Consider the following 21,046-nt stretch of genomic DNA (forward strand, 5'->3'; position numbering starts at 1 on the left):
CCAGGTCTGATAATGGTATGCACTGATGGCTCAATGATCTACGGATGAACCAGTTTTGCATACACACATGAAAGGTGCAGTGAACTACACTCCTTGATGAATGGATGCAGCATCTTCACTGCTGAATTGGTGGCCATCAAACAAGGCCTTAGCCATGCTCATTCTTGTGCTGGTAGGGTGCTTCTAAGATGCAGCAAATCTCTGAGCAGCCTTTGGGCTATAGACCAGTGCTACCCTCATCATCCATTAGTCAAGACTATCCATGATCTTCTTTCTGACCTCCATCAAGCTGAATGGCCAGCCATCTCTGTTTGGACCCCTGGACATCTTGGGATCTCAGAGAATGAACATTCCTACAACTTGGCAAAGATGGCTGCCAGGACAATGAATTTGGAAATGGGGAGGGGTCTCCCAGAACTGGACCTTCGGTCAACTCCATGCCATCAGTTGTTGGATGTCTGGAACTGAGAATGGTTCACCCTGGATGCCCCAATTAAACTGAGGACAATAAAGGAGATCACATCCCCATGACATTTTTCCCCTTCATGTTTCTCACAGGGAATCCACTGTCCTTTGTCGGCTTGCAGTGGCCACACTTGGCTGATGCACTACCACCTTCTGTGATGTGAGGACCCATGAACGTGGTGCCCACATGACATTGGCCCACATCCTACTAGACTGCCCAAATTTCGCTTTTTGGTGATCTCTTAACCTCTGACACACTGCCTCTGGTGCTAGCAGATGACAGCAAGTGGCTGACCTGGTTTTACATCTCACCCACAAATGTGGTTTCTACTCATTTGTGTAAGGTGGGGCACTTTGACCTCGTTGACTGCATGAGGGGTTTGAGGGGTACCCCTCTCCTACTCTCGCCCAGCTGTACAACTGCTGTCCTCGCTCAACAGTCTGGCCTGGCTTCTACCCTTGGACCTTTTTATTCTCTTTGTTCTTTTATGTTTGCCATTTTATCATGTTGTCTGTGCTGCTCCTTTTCTTGGGGGTAACAGACTGTGAGGTGGTGCTAGTGGGAAGCAGGAAGTGTGTCTACAATGGCATACGATCTCCAGGGACCTCCAACTGTGTTCTGGACAGAGTAGGTCACCTGCCTTATCCTCGCTCATTCCCCTCGTCCCCTCTGTCTCATTGTATCTTGCTTACAGTTGGGCTCCCCAGTCTTTGTCTTCTGTATCCTTCTTGTGAGGATTATTCCTGGTTCGATATGTATAGGATGAAGGGATTGATGACCTCGGTCTCTTTAAAACCAACAACCAACCAACCAATCAACCAGCCAACCAGTATTTTCCATGTGTCCATTAATAATTGACAAGACAGGTTCATTTTTGAAAAATCATTTCTCTTTTCCGGACACAAAATTTCAGTGATGTTCTCCAAGCATGTTTTCATTTTTTTGGCAGTATCATAGCTAATGCATAACTCACTTTTACATGGCATACTGACTCTGAATTCTCTCTTGTTGACTAGAAAGTTTTCTTTTTAAGTTGTTTCCCTGGTTTTGCCGAAATAGTCCTCTGTACTTACAAAACATAGCTGCATGTTTAGTCTCATAATGCCATTTGGTGTCACAAGACGACGACGACGTAGCAAGCATATTAGTTTAAAACAAAACTCCACCAAAAAAAAATAAAAAATAAAAAATTCAATGTCCTTAGTAGCAGACTCCATTCCAAGTTTTCTTCTTGACCTGAGAGAGAGACACAACATGTTTTTACCATTAATAAGTAACTGAGAATTCAAAGGAAATGGGAAACTATTTTAGAATGTGCAACTGAGTTTCTTCCACAAGATGCTTCACTTGACCTAGCAGCCTTACTTCAAAATTCTGACCCACATTTAGACTTCTTTTGGTATGAACGTTTCTTAAAACTATTTCAAATTTAAATTCAGTAGCATTATTAGTTGCTGAATATGGTGGGTGGATGAAACTGCAGTAAGAGGTATTTTTTCTATGTTTTTAATGTGGAACACTTACATGTCACCAGTGAAATATTTTATTACAATTAAGTATTTATTTATTTTAAATTTAAAAATTAGTACTGAGACAAAAAACTAGTACTAATATCGGTTGCCATAACTAATCAGCGTTAACTGAATGCATAAAATAAAGGCAAGCCTACTAAAATTAAAGTGAGCATCAGAGATTAATTGAAAAAAATCTGGCTTTACTTACCTCAGATGGAAGTTCAACTGTGATAGAATGTTCACCATGTATACAAGCAGAGGTATGTAGATTTGCAGCTGGTAGCATTGCAAGTTTGCAGTGAATATATTTGCTGTGTCTGACGTTCGACTCACTTGCGCAGTGTGACAGACGTATCCTGCTTTGCAATTCATGTGTACTCTTGCTGTTAGCTGGCTGCATTTTGCCAAGATGGGCTGTGTATCTTCAAGAAGACATGTGGACATCTCAAAATAAATCCAACTTTTTGAATTTTTTCAAACAAAAATTGAGAAGAAAATCTAATGATAGTTGAGTCAATTAACTGATATATTCTTATTGGTATAAGAGGTGATACCAATGATGCTTCCTGGAATTCTCTTTTGGGGTTTTACATGAAATAAGTTAAATTTTTTGTTCATATGAAACAACAGCTCTATGGGCCAAAAATCAGCACCATGTGGGTTGGCCACCCCTGCTGTATACTATGTGTCTGACGGCTGCCATTATCTGTGAATGTGGGTGGCTTGATATGGTACAGATACGTGAAAACATCTTATGTCTCACAAATGAACCACAAGAATACATAAGCAGTTTAGACAGGCAGATAAATAATGTATGCCAAAACTTAAATTCACTGTGGAAACTGAAACACTGATATCTTTTGTCTTGTGCTCTCTCTCTCTCTCTCTCTCTCTCTCTCTCTCTCTCTCTCTCTCTCTCTCTCTCTCTCTCTCTCTGCTAACTCAATACGTTTACTACAACTGGAAGTACATTACATCACCAGAACAGACATTGCATGGAAATATTTGATGCCTCAAATGTACAAAGTTCTATGTGCTTATTTTCTTTTTTTCTTTCACAGCTCACAAGAATTTAAAGCTCTTCATCACCCATGGGGGAGTGATGAGTATGCAGGAGGCACTGTATTCCGGAGTTCCACTTCTTGGGTTTCCAATATTTGGTGACCAGGAGTCCAACCTCCTGAGGGCACAAAGTGCTGGCTACGCAATTATGCTGGCACTGAACAATATCACTGAGGAGTCCATTGGTTGGGCTGTAAATGAGCTGCTCACAAATCCTAGGTAACTCTGCATAGATCTTTTCTATTAAGTACTGTATACTTGTTCAGTTTCAAAAATTTAAAAACAACTGAGGAAATGTAGATACTCACAAAGCACTTTCAGAGGGTACTATTCACCATGTCCATCATGAATTAAGTGATTAGCTGATTCAATGACTTCAGGTGATTCTCATTACCACCATAAGCTGCTTTTAATGAATAATGCTTTGACAATCTCTATCATTAGGAACTTCCATTTTCAAGTTGATGTAAAGACATAATAAAATCATTTTTGTAGCATGTTTCACGTACAATGTCCTATCCAAGTTAAAAGTTGACTTGGTCAAGAAAATGTACAGTTCATCAAAACCTTCTTTACTGTTGTCACATGTTCTCCAAATCACAGTTCTGTCACAGTTCTATGACCTACATCAGTAAGTTAGTTGACGCGATGGTGAGAGCACATATCAGCAGTGCAGAAGGCTTTGATGTAAATTTTCTGGAGCAAGACTGCTGTTAACTTGTATATGGCATTATACTTGTTAATTTACCCTACTAAAGTGTATCCATTAAAATGTATTTTTCATCAGCTTCAAAGTGGTACCCCCTACCAAAACTAAATGCAATACTGCACTATTCATGAGAAGCAGCTTATGGTAATATGATTTCTTGAAATAAAGCTGTGGAGCAAGTTTTACGTAAAGAATTTATTTTATTTTTTTTATTTTTTATTTTGGTAATATTCTCTTATCACTTTGACTGTGCTGTTATCCTGTACTTAAGTCACTATCACACCTGTTTACCAAATGGCCTTGTGAGTCTTGCACAATGAGCAATGTAAACTTCCAATTGTCTTCCAAACAGGTGTGAACAACAGATGACACTATTCTAATGCACAAAAAAATATTTTATTTTCAGATAATGTTAGCTAAATAAGTTTTGTATGCTTTTATTATTGAATGTAATATCAAGAAACAAAACACAAGTTGATGAGGCATTGGTCTGTTAATGTTCAGATTGTATGAGACTGTCCACAAGCCAGATGGCTTCAGTGCTCGTTAGTATAAATACACAGTTTTGTATCTCTTGAGCATTAGCTCGGTTTGTTTATTCACCCAAGCTCCACACGTTGCTTGATTGTGTGACATGTGTGGAATTACTAGAATGTTTCTACTGGGATGAAACTGCAGCTCTTCAACTGACCTCCACACAAAACCAGTAACTTACTGAACATGCTAGTAATTCCACACATTCCACACATTTCACACAGTCGAACATAGAATTTCACATCGCAGATGTATAGAACCATGGACAACATCATTAGGCATGTTGTATCTTCTCAACATGTGGCAAAATGTGACAAAAGATCACTTTTCTATGTCACAGGCCAAACCAAGCTGATGCCTTGTTGGAATACAAATTTCTAAAGCTTCATTTCCGTATTTAGTGGTATGGGGTAGTGTACCACCATAGAAATACACCATTTCAAGCGAAAGGCGTTTTGAAGATCTATCAAAAATGCTTAGTTTTTGGCACTATTTATTACAATTGAATAGTCTGAAAGTGACACATTAGTGGTTAAAACTGGTACATCTATACTCCACAAGCAATCTTATGGTGTGGGACGAGAGTGTATTTCTGGTAAAACTGTCTTCTACCATGCCCAACCCTCTTTTCCTGTTCCATTCAAGATTAGTGTGGGAAGAATGGTTGTCGGTAAAGCTCCATATGAGACCTAGCTTCTCCTGTTTTATCCTTATGGTCATATCACAACATGTATGCAAAAGGAAGTGATATACCACCTCAAAATTTAAACATTAACCCTCTGTGTGAGCCACACCACCTCTTGTAGCATCTGCCAGTGGACTTTGAGTCCCTAATGCTGTCATGACAGTTAAAGGATCCCATGATCAAACATGCCACTCTTTTTAGCAGTTTGTGTATTTTTATATAAGCCAATGTGGTAAATCTCCAGGCTAATGAGCAGTGCTCAAGAATAGATCAAATAAGTGTTTTCTAAGTAACTTCTTTGATGGATGAAACAAATTTCCTTTAGATACTTCATATGAAATGAGCCTGGCATCTGCTTTTCCAACTTTTTGTTTGATTCAGTCATTTCACTTTAGATTTGCAGTCTCTTTTTTTTCTGGTTTGGGCCAGTACTGGTTCCTTTAAGAACATGGGACACTTTTAACTGGTCTATAGTTTTTAAAGGTTTCCAATGGTAAATGCTGACAGAAGATCACAGTGTTTCCACCTCCCTCTATAACAACACTTTTTCATGTTGTTTATCACTATAATGGTCTTTGAATGATTTGTTGACTAGTTGAACAATTTTGACAGACCATATCAGTGTGTTTAGAATTAGATTGTGAAGAATGCACTTCATTCATACCATCTCATAACATACTTGTTTCAACGAGTCTATGGAGGCTCTGTGGGCATCGTAAGTTGGCTGATTATGTACTGCCCTCTGCAGCAAGTTTATCACTTCAGAAGTCTGTAGGAGCCTCACGGTCCATTTTTGAGTTTGTGGGTGATGCCCACAGGGCCGCCCAGCTATTGCAACCCGTTATTCCTTCCCGGGCAGCATTTCCATCCCCATACTCCTTCCTCCCCATCCTTTCTCCTTCCCTGATGTATCCTACTTCCCTTCTTTTGGTGTTCTTCCTTATGTCAACCAGGTTATCCACCTGTTTTCCTGTATTCCTTGTGATTTTGTTCCCCTTGCCTTTTCTTTTTCGTCCTTCCTTACTAGCATTTTTGGTCTCCCTTTGGGTTTTGACCTCCTCTTCTAAATTTTCTCTCCATAGTGTGAACCATTTGGAAAGAACTCCCTTCCTAGCATTTATGACATGGATACCTCTTCCCCCTTCCTTTCTCGTTTCCTTCGCTGATATGGCCCCCCCTCTGCCCCCACTAAGTCACCAGCACATATAGCTGATCCATGTGGTGGGCCTGTTATGTACCTGTCTGGCTGAGCCCCCTGACGACAAAGGGATCACACTTCTGATAACTGAGCTGTTGCCTCCTCACCTGTACCTAGGAGTGGTTGCTTATCTTCTTGAAACATCAGAGCTCCTGGCAACAGCTGGCATGTTAGGCAGCCCTTGCTGTGGTTAGCTACCAGAAACACGCTATTTATAGCCGACACCTAGAATCCCCTACCATACAACTATACAAGAAAGTATAAAGTCAGTATATATAACCCTTAATGTAATCATGATAATGATTAGAGTTCTTAAAAAGCAAAGCAATGATGAACAATTATTCGTACTTTATTTTTGAAATGTATGTTTCGAAGATGATTTTACACAAATAGATCAATATACGATAGTATTTTCTTTGCTACAAGTTGTTAGAGGTAAATCTTTGTCCTGGGGCAGTTAGTAGTAAGAGTCTGAAGTGCACCGGCTTCCACAACATTGACCCACAGGATTGTCAGTACCAGAAAAAGTAAAATCAAAACGACCTCCTCAAAACACAGTCTGACCTTGCAAAACATCAATTGAAACAGACAAACTAATGTTCATATTATATTCAGTATCCACATCCAAAATAGACTTGTAAACTGTAGGCCTCCATCGGAAGGCACGATGTATCCTGTGATGAGGCATGCTGCCGACTGTGCGCCAGCTACTTGAAACACGCTACTTAGAGCTGACATGTAATCCAAGATCACGGACTGGGAAAAATTTACAGCTGGCTGGAGAGCACTCACGCGAGAGCTCACCAGGAGGTATCTGCTCCAATGATGTAGCAAGACTTTTGATGGTAGTATCAATACGTATCAGAGCAACAGTCAACCAACATTGACCTACAGGATTGTCACTAAGAGAAAAAGTAAAATGAAAACGACCTCCTCGAAACACAATTTGACCTTTCAAAACATCAATTAAAACAGGCAAACCAATGTTCATATTACACTTTTTCACCTCAACTGGGCATTATATCTGTCTCATCTGAACCATGGTTGTCAAGTTTATAGATCAGCTGTCCCTTCCACACAGCTCCTCTTGGAACCTGTTCACCATCGTGGTATCAGTTCAGCAACTGGTCTCTTCCACACTAGCCCTGTTTGACACTGGGATTCCTCCCCTTTCAGATCAGCAGTCCCAACTCCTGGTTTCCTATGCCAATACTGTCTGCTGCTCCCTTGTTCACCCTTCCTATTCTATTCTTTTCATGGCTTTGGGCCATCACCTGCCCACTGACCACTCTTGGATGGGTTTATTGGTTGGGCTCCAGCTTGCTTCTCTTCACCATAACTTCCATCTACCCTCCTTGCCCTCTTCCCCAAATTCTCTCCCAAGCATTCCTTTGGGCCGGATTCAGGTGGATGTCTCCCATGACTCAAAAGCCTCGGAGTTTCAGGATGCCTTACACCAATGGCTCTAAATCCACCGATCACATGGGATATGCTTTCATGTCTTCTGTTGGCCCAGAACACCGTCTCTTGCTTGGCATGTGGGGGTGTTGACTGTGGAATTGAGGGGCGTCTATCAGGTCCTTTGCTGCATTAAATGGTCCTCACTCACCCAGGTTTCATTATGAACGGACTCAATGAGCAGCCTTCAGGCTATTGCTCAGTTTTTCCTGCCACTCCTTGCTCTCTGCCATCCACAACCTTCTTGGTGATGCTGCTTGTTCAGTTGATTTCCTCTGGAATTGTGGCCATGAAGGAGTTTCGCGTAATGAACTTGCTGATCATCTGGCTGGTGGGTGGAGGGCGGCTGCCTACTCCAAAGCTGAGGCTTTTATTTCATGACTGTTGAATTTGGTTTTGCACTGTTGCTGCTGAATCTGGAAAGCTACAAGCACAGTCTGCATATTTTGCTGAAAAAAATAGGTGTGATGACAATTACAGACAGTCCTATGGAACATCAAATAGTGAAATCCAAATCTCTGTTTCCTTTTGCAGGTACGTATTGATGCACATTACCAAACACAAATGCTACTCGTGAATTATATTCATTTCTAAAACTTTTCCCAGTGCGTAACGGGGTTGGTACAGTAGCCAGTATGTGAGATATGAAGAAACAAGCAGTGTTGGTTGCGATGTTAAAGTTTTTTATTATATCCCAGTGACGTGTTTCACATTCATTTAGGCATCTTCAGATTGGCTGATATTTGGCAGCAATGAGTAAATGTGATACTGCTCATAAAATACCCCAGCAGCAGCCTCTTGTCAAAGCTTTTAAAAACATTGTGTGGTGTCATTATTACGGCATGTGATACAGTCCAATGCACACTGAATGGGATTGTGGCTACAGTAAAGCTCTAAATCATAAATGTGCTGGAGGTATAGTGCATGTCGTGTGTGATGTGTGCAACCAGAATATGCACAACTCTTGTGGCATGTTTGTGAGGTAAAGCTTTACTGTAGGCCTGATCCATTTGGTTTGCATTGGACTGCACTGTATGCTGTAATACGGACACCACACAGTGTTTTTAAAACTTTAACAAGGGGCATTTACCTCCTGGGATATTTTATGTGAGACATCACATTTACTTACCGCTTCCAAATGTCAACCAGTCCAAAGGTGCCTAGATAAAGGTGAAAAGAGTCATTGGGAAACAGTAAAAAATTTTAACGCTGCAATCGAGACTGTTTTTCTTTCTTCATGCTATTAATCTCTATTCTAATACAGAGCTGCTTTATTTGGATGTTTTGTAATGTTACAGCTATATGCAGAATGCGAGGAAGTATTCGCAGCTGTTCCACGACCGGCCAGAGAAACCCCTGGACAGGGCTGTGTACTGGGTAGAGTACGTCCTACGTCACAGGGGGGCCTACCACCTGAGGTCGGCGGCACTGGACCTCGCCTGGTACCAGTACCTGCTGCTGGATGTCATCGCCTTCGTCCTGCTGTGCGCCTTAAGTGTTTTGGTAATAGTAGTTATAGCAGTAAAATTATTAATAAGGACCTTCTTCCGGAAAAGTGACAAAGTAACAAAGAAAAAGAAAAACACTAAAAATGAATGAATGTTTTTTTCTGTTGATAAAACAGAATGCTATATGCATTATACAAAATATCTCAGGAAATCATAGTAATTACTTATTAACAGTGTTTAACTTAAGCTACTGGATCATACTGTAAGGGAGGAGAAATAAATTTTTTACTGTTCATATGAATATATGTGTGTGTTCTTTTTACAAATTAAATAAGGAAGCCTTGTGGTGATCTTGTGGTTGATTATAACACAGAGAGACCAACATTATGAAACATGTTTATTATTAATTCTCAAAGAAAACATCTGATTAAGGCTAACTGGTAAACCTCAATGTGATAGTATCAGAAGTTCCATGCGGCTTTTCGTGGATTATGCTGTAGTATACAGAGAAGTTGCACCATTGGAAAATTGTAGCGAAATGCAGGAAGATCTGCAGCGGATAGGCACTTGGTGCAGGGAGTGGCAACTGACCCTTAACATAGACAAATGTAATGTATTGCGAATACATAGAAAGAAGGATCCTTTATTGTAAGATTATATGATAGCGGAACAAACACTGGTAGCAGTTACTTCCATAAAATATCTGAAAGTATAGCTACGGAACGATTTGAAGTGGAATGATCATATAAAATTAATTGTTGGTAAGGCGGGTGCCAGGTTGAGATTCATTGGGAGAGTCCTTAGAAAATGTAGTCCATCAACAAAAAGGTGGCTTACAAAATATTCGTTCGACCTATACTTGAGTATTGCTCATCAGTGTGGTATCCGTACCAGATCGGGTTGACGGAGGAGATAGAGAAGATCCAAAGAAGAGCGGTGTGTTTCGTCAGTGGGTTATTTGGTAAGCGTGATAGCGCTACGGAGATGTTTAGCGAACTCAAGTGGCAGACTGCAAGAGAGGCGCTCTGCATTGCGGTGTAGCTTACTCGCCAGGTTTCAAGAGGGTGCATTTCTGGATGAGGTATCGAATATATTGCTTCCCCCTAGTTATACCTCCCGAGGAGATCACTAATGTAAAATTAGAGAGATTTGAGCACGCACGGAGGCTTTCAGACAGTTGTTCTTCCTGCAAACCATACGCGACTGGAACAGAAAAGGGAGGTAATGACAGTGGCACATAAAGTGCCCTCCACCACACACTGTTGGGTGGCTTGTGGAGTATAAATGTAGATGCAGATGTAGATGTGATGTGTAGCAAAGGAAGCAAAGTGTATCAGTCCTGTTGTTCCTTGAACTCGATTCAGTGTCAGCATGGAGTGCCCCTGCCCGTTGTAACATGCCATTCCTGGCCACACCCACGGGCTTGTCTGTTGTTCGCTGTGGATGCCAGAGCTGAATCCTGGGGAAGTGGGCTTTGTTCAGCATGGACATACTGAGCCACTAATCCTCCTATATGGATGGTGGCAGAGGCCTGCTGTGTCGGCTGAAGTGACAGTGATCTTCTGATAATGGCACATGATCTCCAGCAATTGTTGGTATAATCTTCAGTCCAAAGACCAGTTTGGTGCAGCTCTAAATGTTAGTACATCCTGTGCAAGCCTGCATAACTGCTTCAAAACACATTAATATGAAGCAGTGTGCAATGCTTGGTCTCCCTCTACAATTTTCTGTCTCTCTCTCTTTTCCACTACAATGATTAATAATAATAATAATAATAATAATAATAATAATAATAATAATAGCTTTATTCAACATCGAATGGTACACTGCACATGTACAAAGAAACAGTAACGATTAAAGTTATTTATACAATACACAAGACACATTCTTCTGAATACGTCATTAATTTACAACAAAATTACAATAAGATGTTTACTGATTTCTATTCACATAATTTCACAAAGCATTTGCTGTTCCTCATATAAGTATGGCACTCTTCTAATGTGTAGAAAGGGTGTTTTACTAAAAATTTCTTAAGCTGATGTTTCAGTTTAATTGTAGGAAGAGCCATGACTGCACCAGGCAGTGCATTAGCTAATTTTATACCTGCGTACTGAGGCCCCTTTTCGTAAAGTGCTGTTCTGTGGCTGCCAATGTAAAATCTTTCTTTGTTTCTAGTATTGTACTGGTGGAAATCTGAATAAGTGTTTGGGTGCAGTCTTTTCACAAGCAATATGGCTTTTAGAATGTATGTGTTTATAACAATTAACACCTCTGTTTTTGGAAACAAGTTCCGACAAGATTCCCCTTGATGTCTCAAGATGTGTTCTATCAACTGATCCCTTCTTTTAATCAAATAATGCCATAGATTTCACCTATTCCAATACAGTTCAGTATGTCCTGATTGCTCTACTTACATAATTTCCAGCATTATTTGTACCAGCACATTTCAAAACCTACTACTCTCTTCTTATCTGTACTGTGTATTGTCCATATTTCACTTCTGTACAAGGCTACACACCATTAAAATACCTTCAGAAGAGACTTCCTAACACTTAAATATACAGGTTGGCTATAATTAAACTTTCACTACTTGACACAACCACCATGAAAACAATTGATCACAGGACAATGAAACTGTTGAGACAATTGTAAAGTCATTCAGAAGAGAAATAATGAATAAACTATTGCAAGTAACATTTTAATTTCCAGATGAGAGGGTAACTTTTGTTACCAGCACACCACATTTATGTTCCAGGTTACAAACACTGCTCATTGTGATGACCATCTCCATCCACAATAGCCTGTAACCATACTAGAGATAAGATTCTGCAGCACTTTTCAAACCGTGGGTCACTGAATGTTCAGCTGTTGTGACATAGCTGATGCATTTCTTGAAGATCACACGTGCATCAATCAGTCTCAGCAATGGCAACAGTAATTTCAACAATATGTGGCACAAGTGGCTGTCGACCTCTGCCAGGAGTCCCAAATCATCAGTTAATTAAAGCTCTTAATCGTGTTCTTCAACCCTAGTGCAGATGAGGACATCCCTTTATTCCTTTAAAGCACTGATACTGACAAAAAGAGCAGCAGCAATGTTGCTGTTGTTTGATAAAACCGCTTTACGACTAAATCCCTGCTCACCTTGCTCGCACTGATTTTTGACACTCTGCAACTGTAATACACACTGATAGTTGGGTTTCAGCCCTATGTTGCCATACCAGTACCAGTACCAGTACCAGTACCAGTGCCTAACAGCAAGTTGTGACAGTAACACGACTAACAATGCAAATCCTGCAGTGCACTGTCTGAACATCATTCCTATGAAGTTTCGTACCCATATGGTAAATAGTTTTCTATCTACACAAGCTAAGTAAAAGTTTAATTATGACCACCCTGTATATTAGACATTAGGAAATTCTTTCTCAGAACTGCTTTTCTTGCTGTTGCTAGTCTGCATTTTATATCCTCTCTACTTCAGTCATAGTCAGTTATTTTACTGCCCAAGAGCAAACCACATAGACCACTTTTAAGTGTCTCATCTTCTAATTTAACTGTATCAGCATTTATTACTTAATTTAACTGCATTCCATTACATGTGTTTTACTTTTGTTGGTACTCATCTTGGAAATTCTCTTAAAGACACTATCCATTCTCTTCAACTGCTCTTCCAAGTCCCTTTCTGCATCAGACAGGAAGTGCAGTATTATCAGCAGACTGCAAAGCTTTTATTTCTTCACCCCGAGTTTAATCCTCTTTCCAAATTTATACAGTTTCCTGTAGGGAAATGGCACTAAGGGATAGGAAATGACAGCAGGTGTCCTCAGTATGTATGCCTGGGGGCCTCATTCAACATGTTGAAGAGGTTATTCCAGCAGCCACTGAGGAACAGGATGCAACCAAATGCAGATTGTGGCACATGTTGGAACAAATGATGCCTGTTGTCTGAGCTCAGAGGTCATTCTTGGGTCATTCCAGCAACTGTCAGAGAAGGTTGAGAAGACTGTCCTTGTGCATTAAGTTTCAATGAAGCTCACAATTTGGCAGCATTGCCCCCAGATCTGATTGTGGCCCTTTGATTCTGAGTTGAGTGGAAGGACTGAACCAGAGACTTCCTAGGTTCTGTGAGAATCTAGGCTGCAGCTTCTTAGACTTGCACAAAAGGGTTGAGAACTGTAGGGTTTCTCTAAAAAGGACAGGTGTGCACTACACATTATAGGCTGCTACTCAGGTAGCTGAGTGTGTGTGGAGTACGCAGAAAGGTTTTTTTAGATTATGCAACTCTCCATCCCATCCGGATAATGATAGCTGTAGGAAAACCAGAAGCATCAGTGTAAGATACAAAGAAATGCCTCCCACAGGAGAGAGTCAACATAGAGCCAGAGTTTGAAGTGCTTATGAAAAACGGGGAAGCTCACACAATATTAGGTACAGAAAGCTGGTTGAAACCTGGAACTGATGTTGTGGTCTTCATTCCAAAGACTGGTTTGATGCAGCTCTCCTTCACCTGATTTAATCTGGCTTCCTTCTCTTATCCTCATTTTGCTTTTGTTGATGTTCACTTTATATCCTCCTCTCATGACACTGCCTCATTCCATTCAGCTGTTCTTCCAAGTTCTTTGCAGTCTCTGACAGAATTAGAATGCTACTGATAAATATCAAAGTTTTTATTTCTTCTTCCTGGATTTTAATTCCTACTTCAAATCTTTCTCTTGTTTCCTTTATTGCTTGCTCAATATAAAAGTTGAATAACATCAGGCATAGGCTACATCTGTGTCTCACTCCCTTCTCAACCACTGCTTCCCTTTCATGCCCCTCACCTCTTACAACTGCCATTTGGTTTCTGTACAAATTGTAAATAGCCTTTCACTCCCTGTATTTTACCCCTGCCACCTCCCGAATTTGAAGGAGAGTATTCCAGTCAACATTGTCAAAAGCCTTTCCTTAACCTAGCTTCTATGATAGGTTGTAGGACCAGTACTGCCTCCTGTATTCCAAAAATTCTACAGAATCCAAACTGATCTTCCCCGAGGTTGGCTTCTATCAGATTTTCCATTTGTAGTAAAGAATTAGTGTTAATATTTTGCAACCATAACTTATTAAATTGATAGTTTGGTAATTTTCACACCTGTCAACACCTACTTTCTTTGGGATTGGAATTATTACATTCTTTCTGAAGGCTGAGGGTACTTCACCTATCTCATATATCTTGCTCACCAGAAGGAAGAATTTTGTTATGGCTGACTCTCTCAAGGCTATCAGTAGTTCTAACAGTATGTTATCTACTCGTGGGACCTTGTTTTGTTTTAAGTCTTTCAGGGTTCTGTCAAATTCTTCACATAGTATCACATTTCCCATCTCACCTTCCCCTGACATCCTCACTGATTTCCATACTATTGCTCTCAAGTACAACACCCTTGTGTAGACCCTCTAGATACTCCTTCCACCTTTCTGCTTTCCCTTCTTTGCTTAGGACTGGTTTTCCAGCTGAGCTCTTAATATTCATACATGTGGTTCTCTTTTCTACAAAGATCTCTTTAATTTTCCTGTAGTTGGTATCTATCTTACCCCTAGTGATACATGCTTCTACGTCCTTAAATTTGCCCTCTAGCCATTCCTGCTTAGCCATTTCTCACTTCCTGGCAGTCTAATTTTTTAGACGTTTGTATTCCTAATCAAAATATCCACGGGTGTACTGCCGGTCTACAGTGTCCAACGGGCACAATATTTAGGCGACCATACATGTCACCATCATCAGGTGAACTGACAGACTGATGATGGTGACATGTTGTTGTTGTTGTTGTGGTCTTCAGTCCAGAGACTGGTTTGATGCAGCTCTCCATGCTACTCTATCCTGTGCAAGCTTCTTCATCTCCCAGTACCTACTGCAGCCTACATCCTTCTGAATCTGTTTAGTGTATTCGTCTCTTGGTCTCCCTCTACGATTTTTACCCTCCACGCTGCCCTGCAATGCTAAATTTGTGACCCCTTGATGCCTCAAAACATGTCCTACCAACTCATCCCTTCTTCTAGTCAAGTTGTGCCACAAACTTCTCTTCTCCCCAATCCTATTCAATACCTCCTCATTAGTTACGTGATCTACCCACCTTATCCTCAGCATTCTTCTGTAGCACCACATTTTGAAAGCTTCTATTCTCTTCTTGTCCAAACTGGTTATCGTCCATGTTTCACTTCCATACATGGCTACACTCCATACAAATACTTTCAGAAACGACTTCCTGACACTTAAATCTATACTCGATGTTAACAAATTTCTCTTCTTCAGAAACGATTTCCTTGCCATTGCCAGTCTACATTTTATATCCTCTCTACTTCGACCATCATCAGTTATTTTGCTCCCTAAATAGCAAAACTCCTTTACTACTTTAAGTGTCTCATTTCCTAATCTAATCCCCTCAGCATCACCCGATTTAATTTGACTACATTCCATTATCCTCGTTTTGCTTTTGTTGATGTTCATCTTATATCCTCCTTTCAAGACACTGTCCATTCTGTTCAACTGCTCTTCCAAGTCCTTTGCTGTCTCTGACAGAATTACAATGTCATCGGCGAACCTCAAAGTTTTTATTTCTCCATGAATTTTAATACCTACTCCGAATTTTTCTTTTGTTTCCTTTAATGCTTGCTCAATATACAGATTGAATAACATCGGGGAGAGGCTACAACCCTGTCTCACTCCTTTCCCAACCACTGCTTCCCTTTCATGCCCCTCGACTCTTATAACTGCCATCTGGTTTCTGTACAAATTGTAAATAGCGTTTCGCTCCCTGTATTTTACCCCTGCCACCTTCAGAATTTGAAAGAGAGTATTCCAGTTAATGTTGTCAAAAGCTTTCTCTAAGTCTACAAATGCTAGAAACATAGGTTTGCCTTTTCTTAATCTTTCTTCTAAGATAAGTCGTAAGGTTAGTATTGCCTCACGTGTTCCAACATTTCTACGGAATCCAAACTGATCTTCCCTGAGGTCCGCTTCTACCAGTTTTTCCATTCGTCTGTAAAGAATTTGTGTTAGTATTTTGCAGCTGTGACTTATTAAACTGATAGTTCGGTAATTTTCACATCTGTCAACACCTGCTTTCTTTGGTATTGGAATTATTATATTCTTCTTGAAGTCTGTGGGTATTTCGCCTGTCTCATACATCTTGCTCACCAGATGGTAGAGTTTTGTCAGGACTGGCTCTCCCAAGGCCATAAGTAGTTCTAATGGAATGTTGTCTACTCCCGGGGCCTTGTTTCGACTCTGGTCTTTCAGTGCTCTGTCAAACTCTTCACGCAGTATCTTATCTCCCATTTCTTCTTCATCTACATCCTCTTCCATTTCCATAATACTGTCCTCAGTACATCGCCCTTGTATAAACCCTCTATATACTCCTTCCACCTTTCTGCCTTCCCTTCTTTGCTTAGAACTGGGTTGCCATCTGAGCTCGTGATATTCATACAAGTGGTTCTCTTCTCTCCAAAGGTCTCTTTAATTTTCCTGTAGGCAGTATCTATCTTAACCCTAGTGAGACAAGCATCTACATCCTTACATTTCTCCTCTAGCCATCCCTGCTTAACCATTTTGCACTTCCTGTCGATCTCATTTTTGAGACTTTTGTATTCCTTTTTGCCTGCTTCATTTACTGCATTTTTATATTTTCTCCTTTCATCAATTAAATTCAATATTTCTTCTGTTACCCAAGGATTTCTACTAGCCCTCATCTTTTTACCTACTTGATCCTCTGCTGCCTTCACTACTTCATCCCTCAGAGCTACCCATTCTTCTTCTACTGTATTTCTTTCCCCCATTCCTGTCAATTGTTCCCTTATGCTCTCCCTGAAACTCTCTACAACATCTGGTTCTTTCAGTTTATCTAGGTCCCATCTCCTTAAATTCCCACCTTTTTGCAGTCTCTTCAGTTTCAATCTACAGGTCATAACCAATAGATTGTGGTCAGAATCCACATCTGCCCCTGGAAATGTTTTACAATTTAAAACCTGGTTCCTAAATCTCTGTCTTACCATTATATAATCTATCTGATACCTTTTAGTATGTCCAGGATTCTTCCAGGTATACAACCTTCTTTTATGATTCTTGAACCAAGTGTTAGCTATGAGTAAGTATGCTCTGTGCAAAATTCTACAAGGCGGCTTCCGCTTTCATTTCTTCCCCCCAATCCATATTCACCTACTATGTTTCCTTCTCTCCCTTTTCCTACTGACGAATTCCAGTCACCCATGACTATTAAATTTTCGTCTCCTTTCACTACCTGAATAATTTCTTTTATCTCGTCATACATTTCATCAATTTCTTCACCATCTGCAGAGCTAGTTGGCATATATACTTGTACTACTGTAGTAGGCATGGGCTTTGTCTATCTTGGCCACAATAATGCGTTCACTATGCTGTTTGTAATAGTTAACCCGCACTCCTATTTTTTTATTCATTATTAAACCTACTCCTGCATTACCCCTATTTGATTTTATATTTATAACCCTGTAATCACCTGACCAAAAGTCTTGTTCCTCCTGCCACCGAACTTCACTAATTCCCGCTATATCTAACTTTAACCTATCCATTTCCCTTTTTAAATTTTCTGACCTACCTGCCCGATTAAGGGATCTGACATTCCATGCTCCGATCCGTAGAATGCCAGTTTTCTTTCTCCTGATAACGACGTCCTCTTGAGTAGTCCCCGCCCAGAGATCCGAATGGGGGACTATTTTACCTCCAGAATATCTTACCCAAGAGGACGCCATCATCATTTAATCATACAGTAAAGCTGCATGTCCTCGGGAAAAATTACGGCTGTAGTTTCCCCTTGCTTTCAGCCGTTCGCAGTACCAGCACAGCAAGGCCGTTTTGGTTAATGTTACAAGGCCAGATCAGTCAATCATCCAGACTGTTGCCCCTGCAACTACTGAAAAGGTTGCTGCCCCTCTTCAGGAACCACATGTTTGTCTGGCATCTCAACAGATACCCCTCCGTTGTGGTTGCACCTACAGCATGGCCATCTGTATCGCTGAGGCACGCAAGCCTCCCCACCAACGGCAAGGTCCATGGTTCATGGGGGGGGGGGGGATGGTGACATGTATGATCGCCTAAATATTGTGCCCGTTGGACACTGTAGACCGGCAGTACACCCGTGGATATTTTGATTATCAAATACACCAGGAGAAACTCAAGAATCACATTTGTATTCCTTTCACCTGTTTCATTTGCTGCAAATTTATATTTTTTCCTTTCATTAGTTGAATTCAGTATCTCTTGTCTTTTTACCTGTTTGATCCTCTGCTGCCTTCACTATTTCACCTCTCAGAGCTACACATTCTTCTTTCTGTTTCCTTCCCCCTGGTCTTGTCAATTGTTCCCTAATACTCCCCCTGAAACTCTGTAAAACCTCTGGTTCTTTCAGTTTTGCTGGTTGCATCTCCTTAAATTCCTACTGTTTGGCAGTTTCTTCAGTTTTACTCTACCATTCATAACCAATAAGATGTGGTCAGAGTCCACATCTGCACCTGGAAATGTATTACAATTTAAAACATGGTTCAGAAATCTGTCTTACCATTATATAATCACTCTGAAACCATCTGATGTCTCCAGGCCTCTTCCACATATACAACCTTCTTTCGTGATTCTTAAACTAAGTGTTAGCTATGATTAAGTTATGCTCTGTACAAAATTCCACAAAGCAGCTTCCTCATTGATTTCTTACCCCCAGTCCATATTCACATACTACTTTTCCTTTTCTTCCTTTTCTTACTGTCAAATTCCAGTCCCCCATAACTATTACATTTTTGTCACCCTTAACTATCTGAATAATTTCTTTTATCTTGTCATACATTTCTCCATCTCTTCATATCTTGATCTGTTTAGCATGCAAACTTGTACTACTGTTGTAGGCATGGGCTTCATGTCTATCTTGGCTACAATTGTGCTTTCACTATGCTGTTTGTATTAGCTTATCCATGTTAGTATTTTTTGTTCATTATTAAATCTACTCCTATGTTACCCCCATTTGATTTTGTATTTATAATCCTGTATTCACCTGACCAGAAGTCCCGTTCCTCCTGCCACCAAACATCACACATTTTCACTACATTTAACTTTAACCTAACCATTTCTCTTTTTAAATTTTTTAAAATCTGCCAGATTAAGGGATCTGACATTCCATGCTCCAATCTGTAGGATTCCAGTATCCTTTCTCCTCATAATGACATCTTCCTGAGTGGTCTCTGCCCAGAGATCCAAATGGGGATCTATTTTACCACTGGAACATTTTACCCAAGATGATGCCATAATCATTTAAACATACAGTAAAGCTGCATTCCCTCGGGAAAAATTGTGGCTGTTGTTCCCCCTTGCTTTCAGCCATTCACAGTGCCAGTACAGTAATGCTGTTTTGGTTGATGTTATAAGGCCAGATCAGTCAGTCATCCAGACTGTTGCCACTGCAATTACTGAAAAGGCTGCTGCCCCTCTTCAGGAACCACAAGTTTGTCTGGCTTCAACAGATACCCCTCCATTGTGGTTGCACCTACAGTGTGGCTATCTGTCTTACTGAGCCACCAATACTCCCCACCAACAGCAAGGTCCATGGTTCATGGAGGTGGGAATTGATAGCAGTGAAATTTTTGGGGAAAATCATTACAGTATCCTTCTACTGCCCTCCAGACTTGTATCCTGATGCAACCAAAAATTTTAGAGAGAACCTCAGTTCACTTGTCTGTAAGTTCCCTAGTCATATTGTAATCATCAGTGGAGACTTTATTCATCCAATAATTAATTCAGGAAATTGCAGCTTTTTTAGGGGTGTGCAAGCTAAGACATCCTGTGAAACTTTACTAAATGCCTTCTCTGAAAACCATCTGGAACAAATAGTTAGAAACACCACTCATGATGGAAGTATATTGTATCTAATGGCGACAAATAGACCTGACCTCTTTGAGGATGTCCATATCAAAACTGGTATCAGTGATCATCACATGGTTGCGGCCATGATGATGACCAAAGAACTACTAAAACAAGCAGAAGGATATATATGTTCAGTAAAATAGATAAAAAAGCTGTAGTGTCTTGTCTCAATGAGGAACTTGATACTTTCAGAAAAGGCAGGGGAATGCAGAGTTACTCTGGCTCAAGTTTGAAAGAATAGTTGACCATGCACTGGATAGATATGTACACAGTAGAACGGTTCGTAGTGGAAGGCACACTCCATGGTATACAGTCACTGTAAAGATACATCTAAAGAAGCAGAAATTACTGCATAATATGTGTAAAGCAAAGTATAGGGCTATGGGTAGAGAAATTCTGAATGAAACGCATTTGGCTCTTAAGAGAGCAATGTGTAATGCCTTCTATGACTACCATAGTAGAACATATTACATGATCTTTCACAGAATCCAAAGAAATTCTGGTCATATGTAAAGTCATTGGTGGCACCAAAGTTAGTGTTCAGTCCCTAGCAAATAAGACAGGAGTTGAAATTGAGGCTAGCAAAACAAAAGCTGAAATGCTTAAATCTCTCTTCAAATGTTCCTTTACAGAGGAATACCCAGGAGAATTGCCCCAGTTTAATCCTTGTAACACTAAAAAGATGAATGAAATAAGTATTAATGTCAGTGGTGTTGAGAAACAGCTAAAATTGTCAACAATGAGCAAAATTCCATGCCCTGATGAAATCTGTGTCAAAATCTATATTGAATTTGCAATTGAGTTAGCCCCCTCTTCTAACTATAATCTATCATATAACCCTTGAGCAAAAAACTGTGCCCAGTTCTTGAAAAAAGGCACAGGTCACACCTGTCAACAAGAAGTGTAGTAGAAGTGATCCACAGAACTGCCACCAAAGATCCTAGACATCGGTTTGTTGTAGAGTCTTAGGACTTATTCTGAGTTGAAACATAGAGATATCTTGAGCAGAATGGCCTTCTCAGTGCCAACCAGCATGGATTTCAATAACATCAGT

General features: G+C 40.4%; 1 protein-coding gene across 1 annotated transcript in view; it reads left to right on the plus strand.

Moving 5' to 3' along the window:
- The window catches only part of LOC126203131 (UDP-glucosyltransferase 2-like), a 105,983-nt gene extending 96,608 nt beyond the window's left edge, over window positions 1-9,375 (plus strand). The window contains exons 5-6 of the mRNA XM_049937378.1: window positions 3,042-3,261; window positions 8,925-9,375. Of these exons, the coding sequence (XP_049793335.1) occupies window positions 3,042-3,261; window positions 8,925-9,225 (521 nt within the window). The 3' untranslated portion in view covers window positions 9,226-9,375. The remainder of the gene's footprint in view (window positions 1-3,041; window positions 3,262-8,924) is intronic.
- Window positions 9,376-21,046: the final 11,671 nt, after the last annotated feature.

The sequence above is a fragment of the Schistocerca nitens genome, chromosome 9, assembly GCF_023898315.1.
Source record: "Schistocerca nitens isolate TAMUIC-IGC-003100 chromosome 9, iqSchNite1.1, whole genome shotgun sequence".
In the NCBI taxonomy this organism is placed as follows: domain Eukaryota; kingdom Metazoa; phylum Arthropoda; class Insecta; order Orthoptera; family Acrididae; genus Schistocerca; species Schistocerca nitens.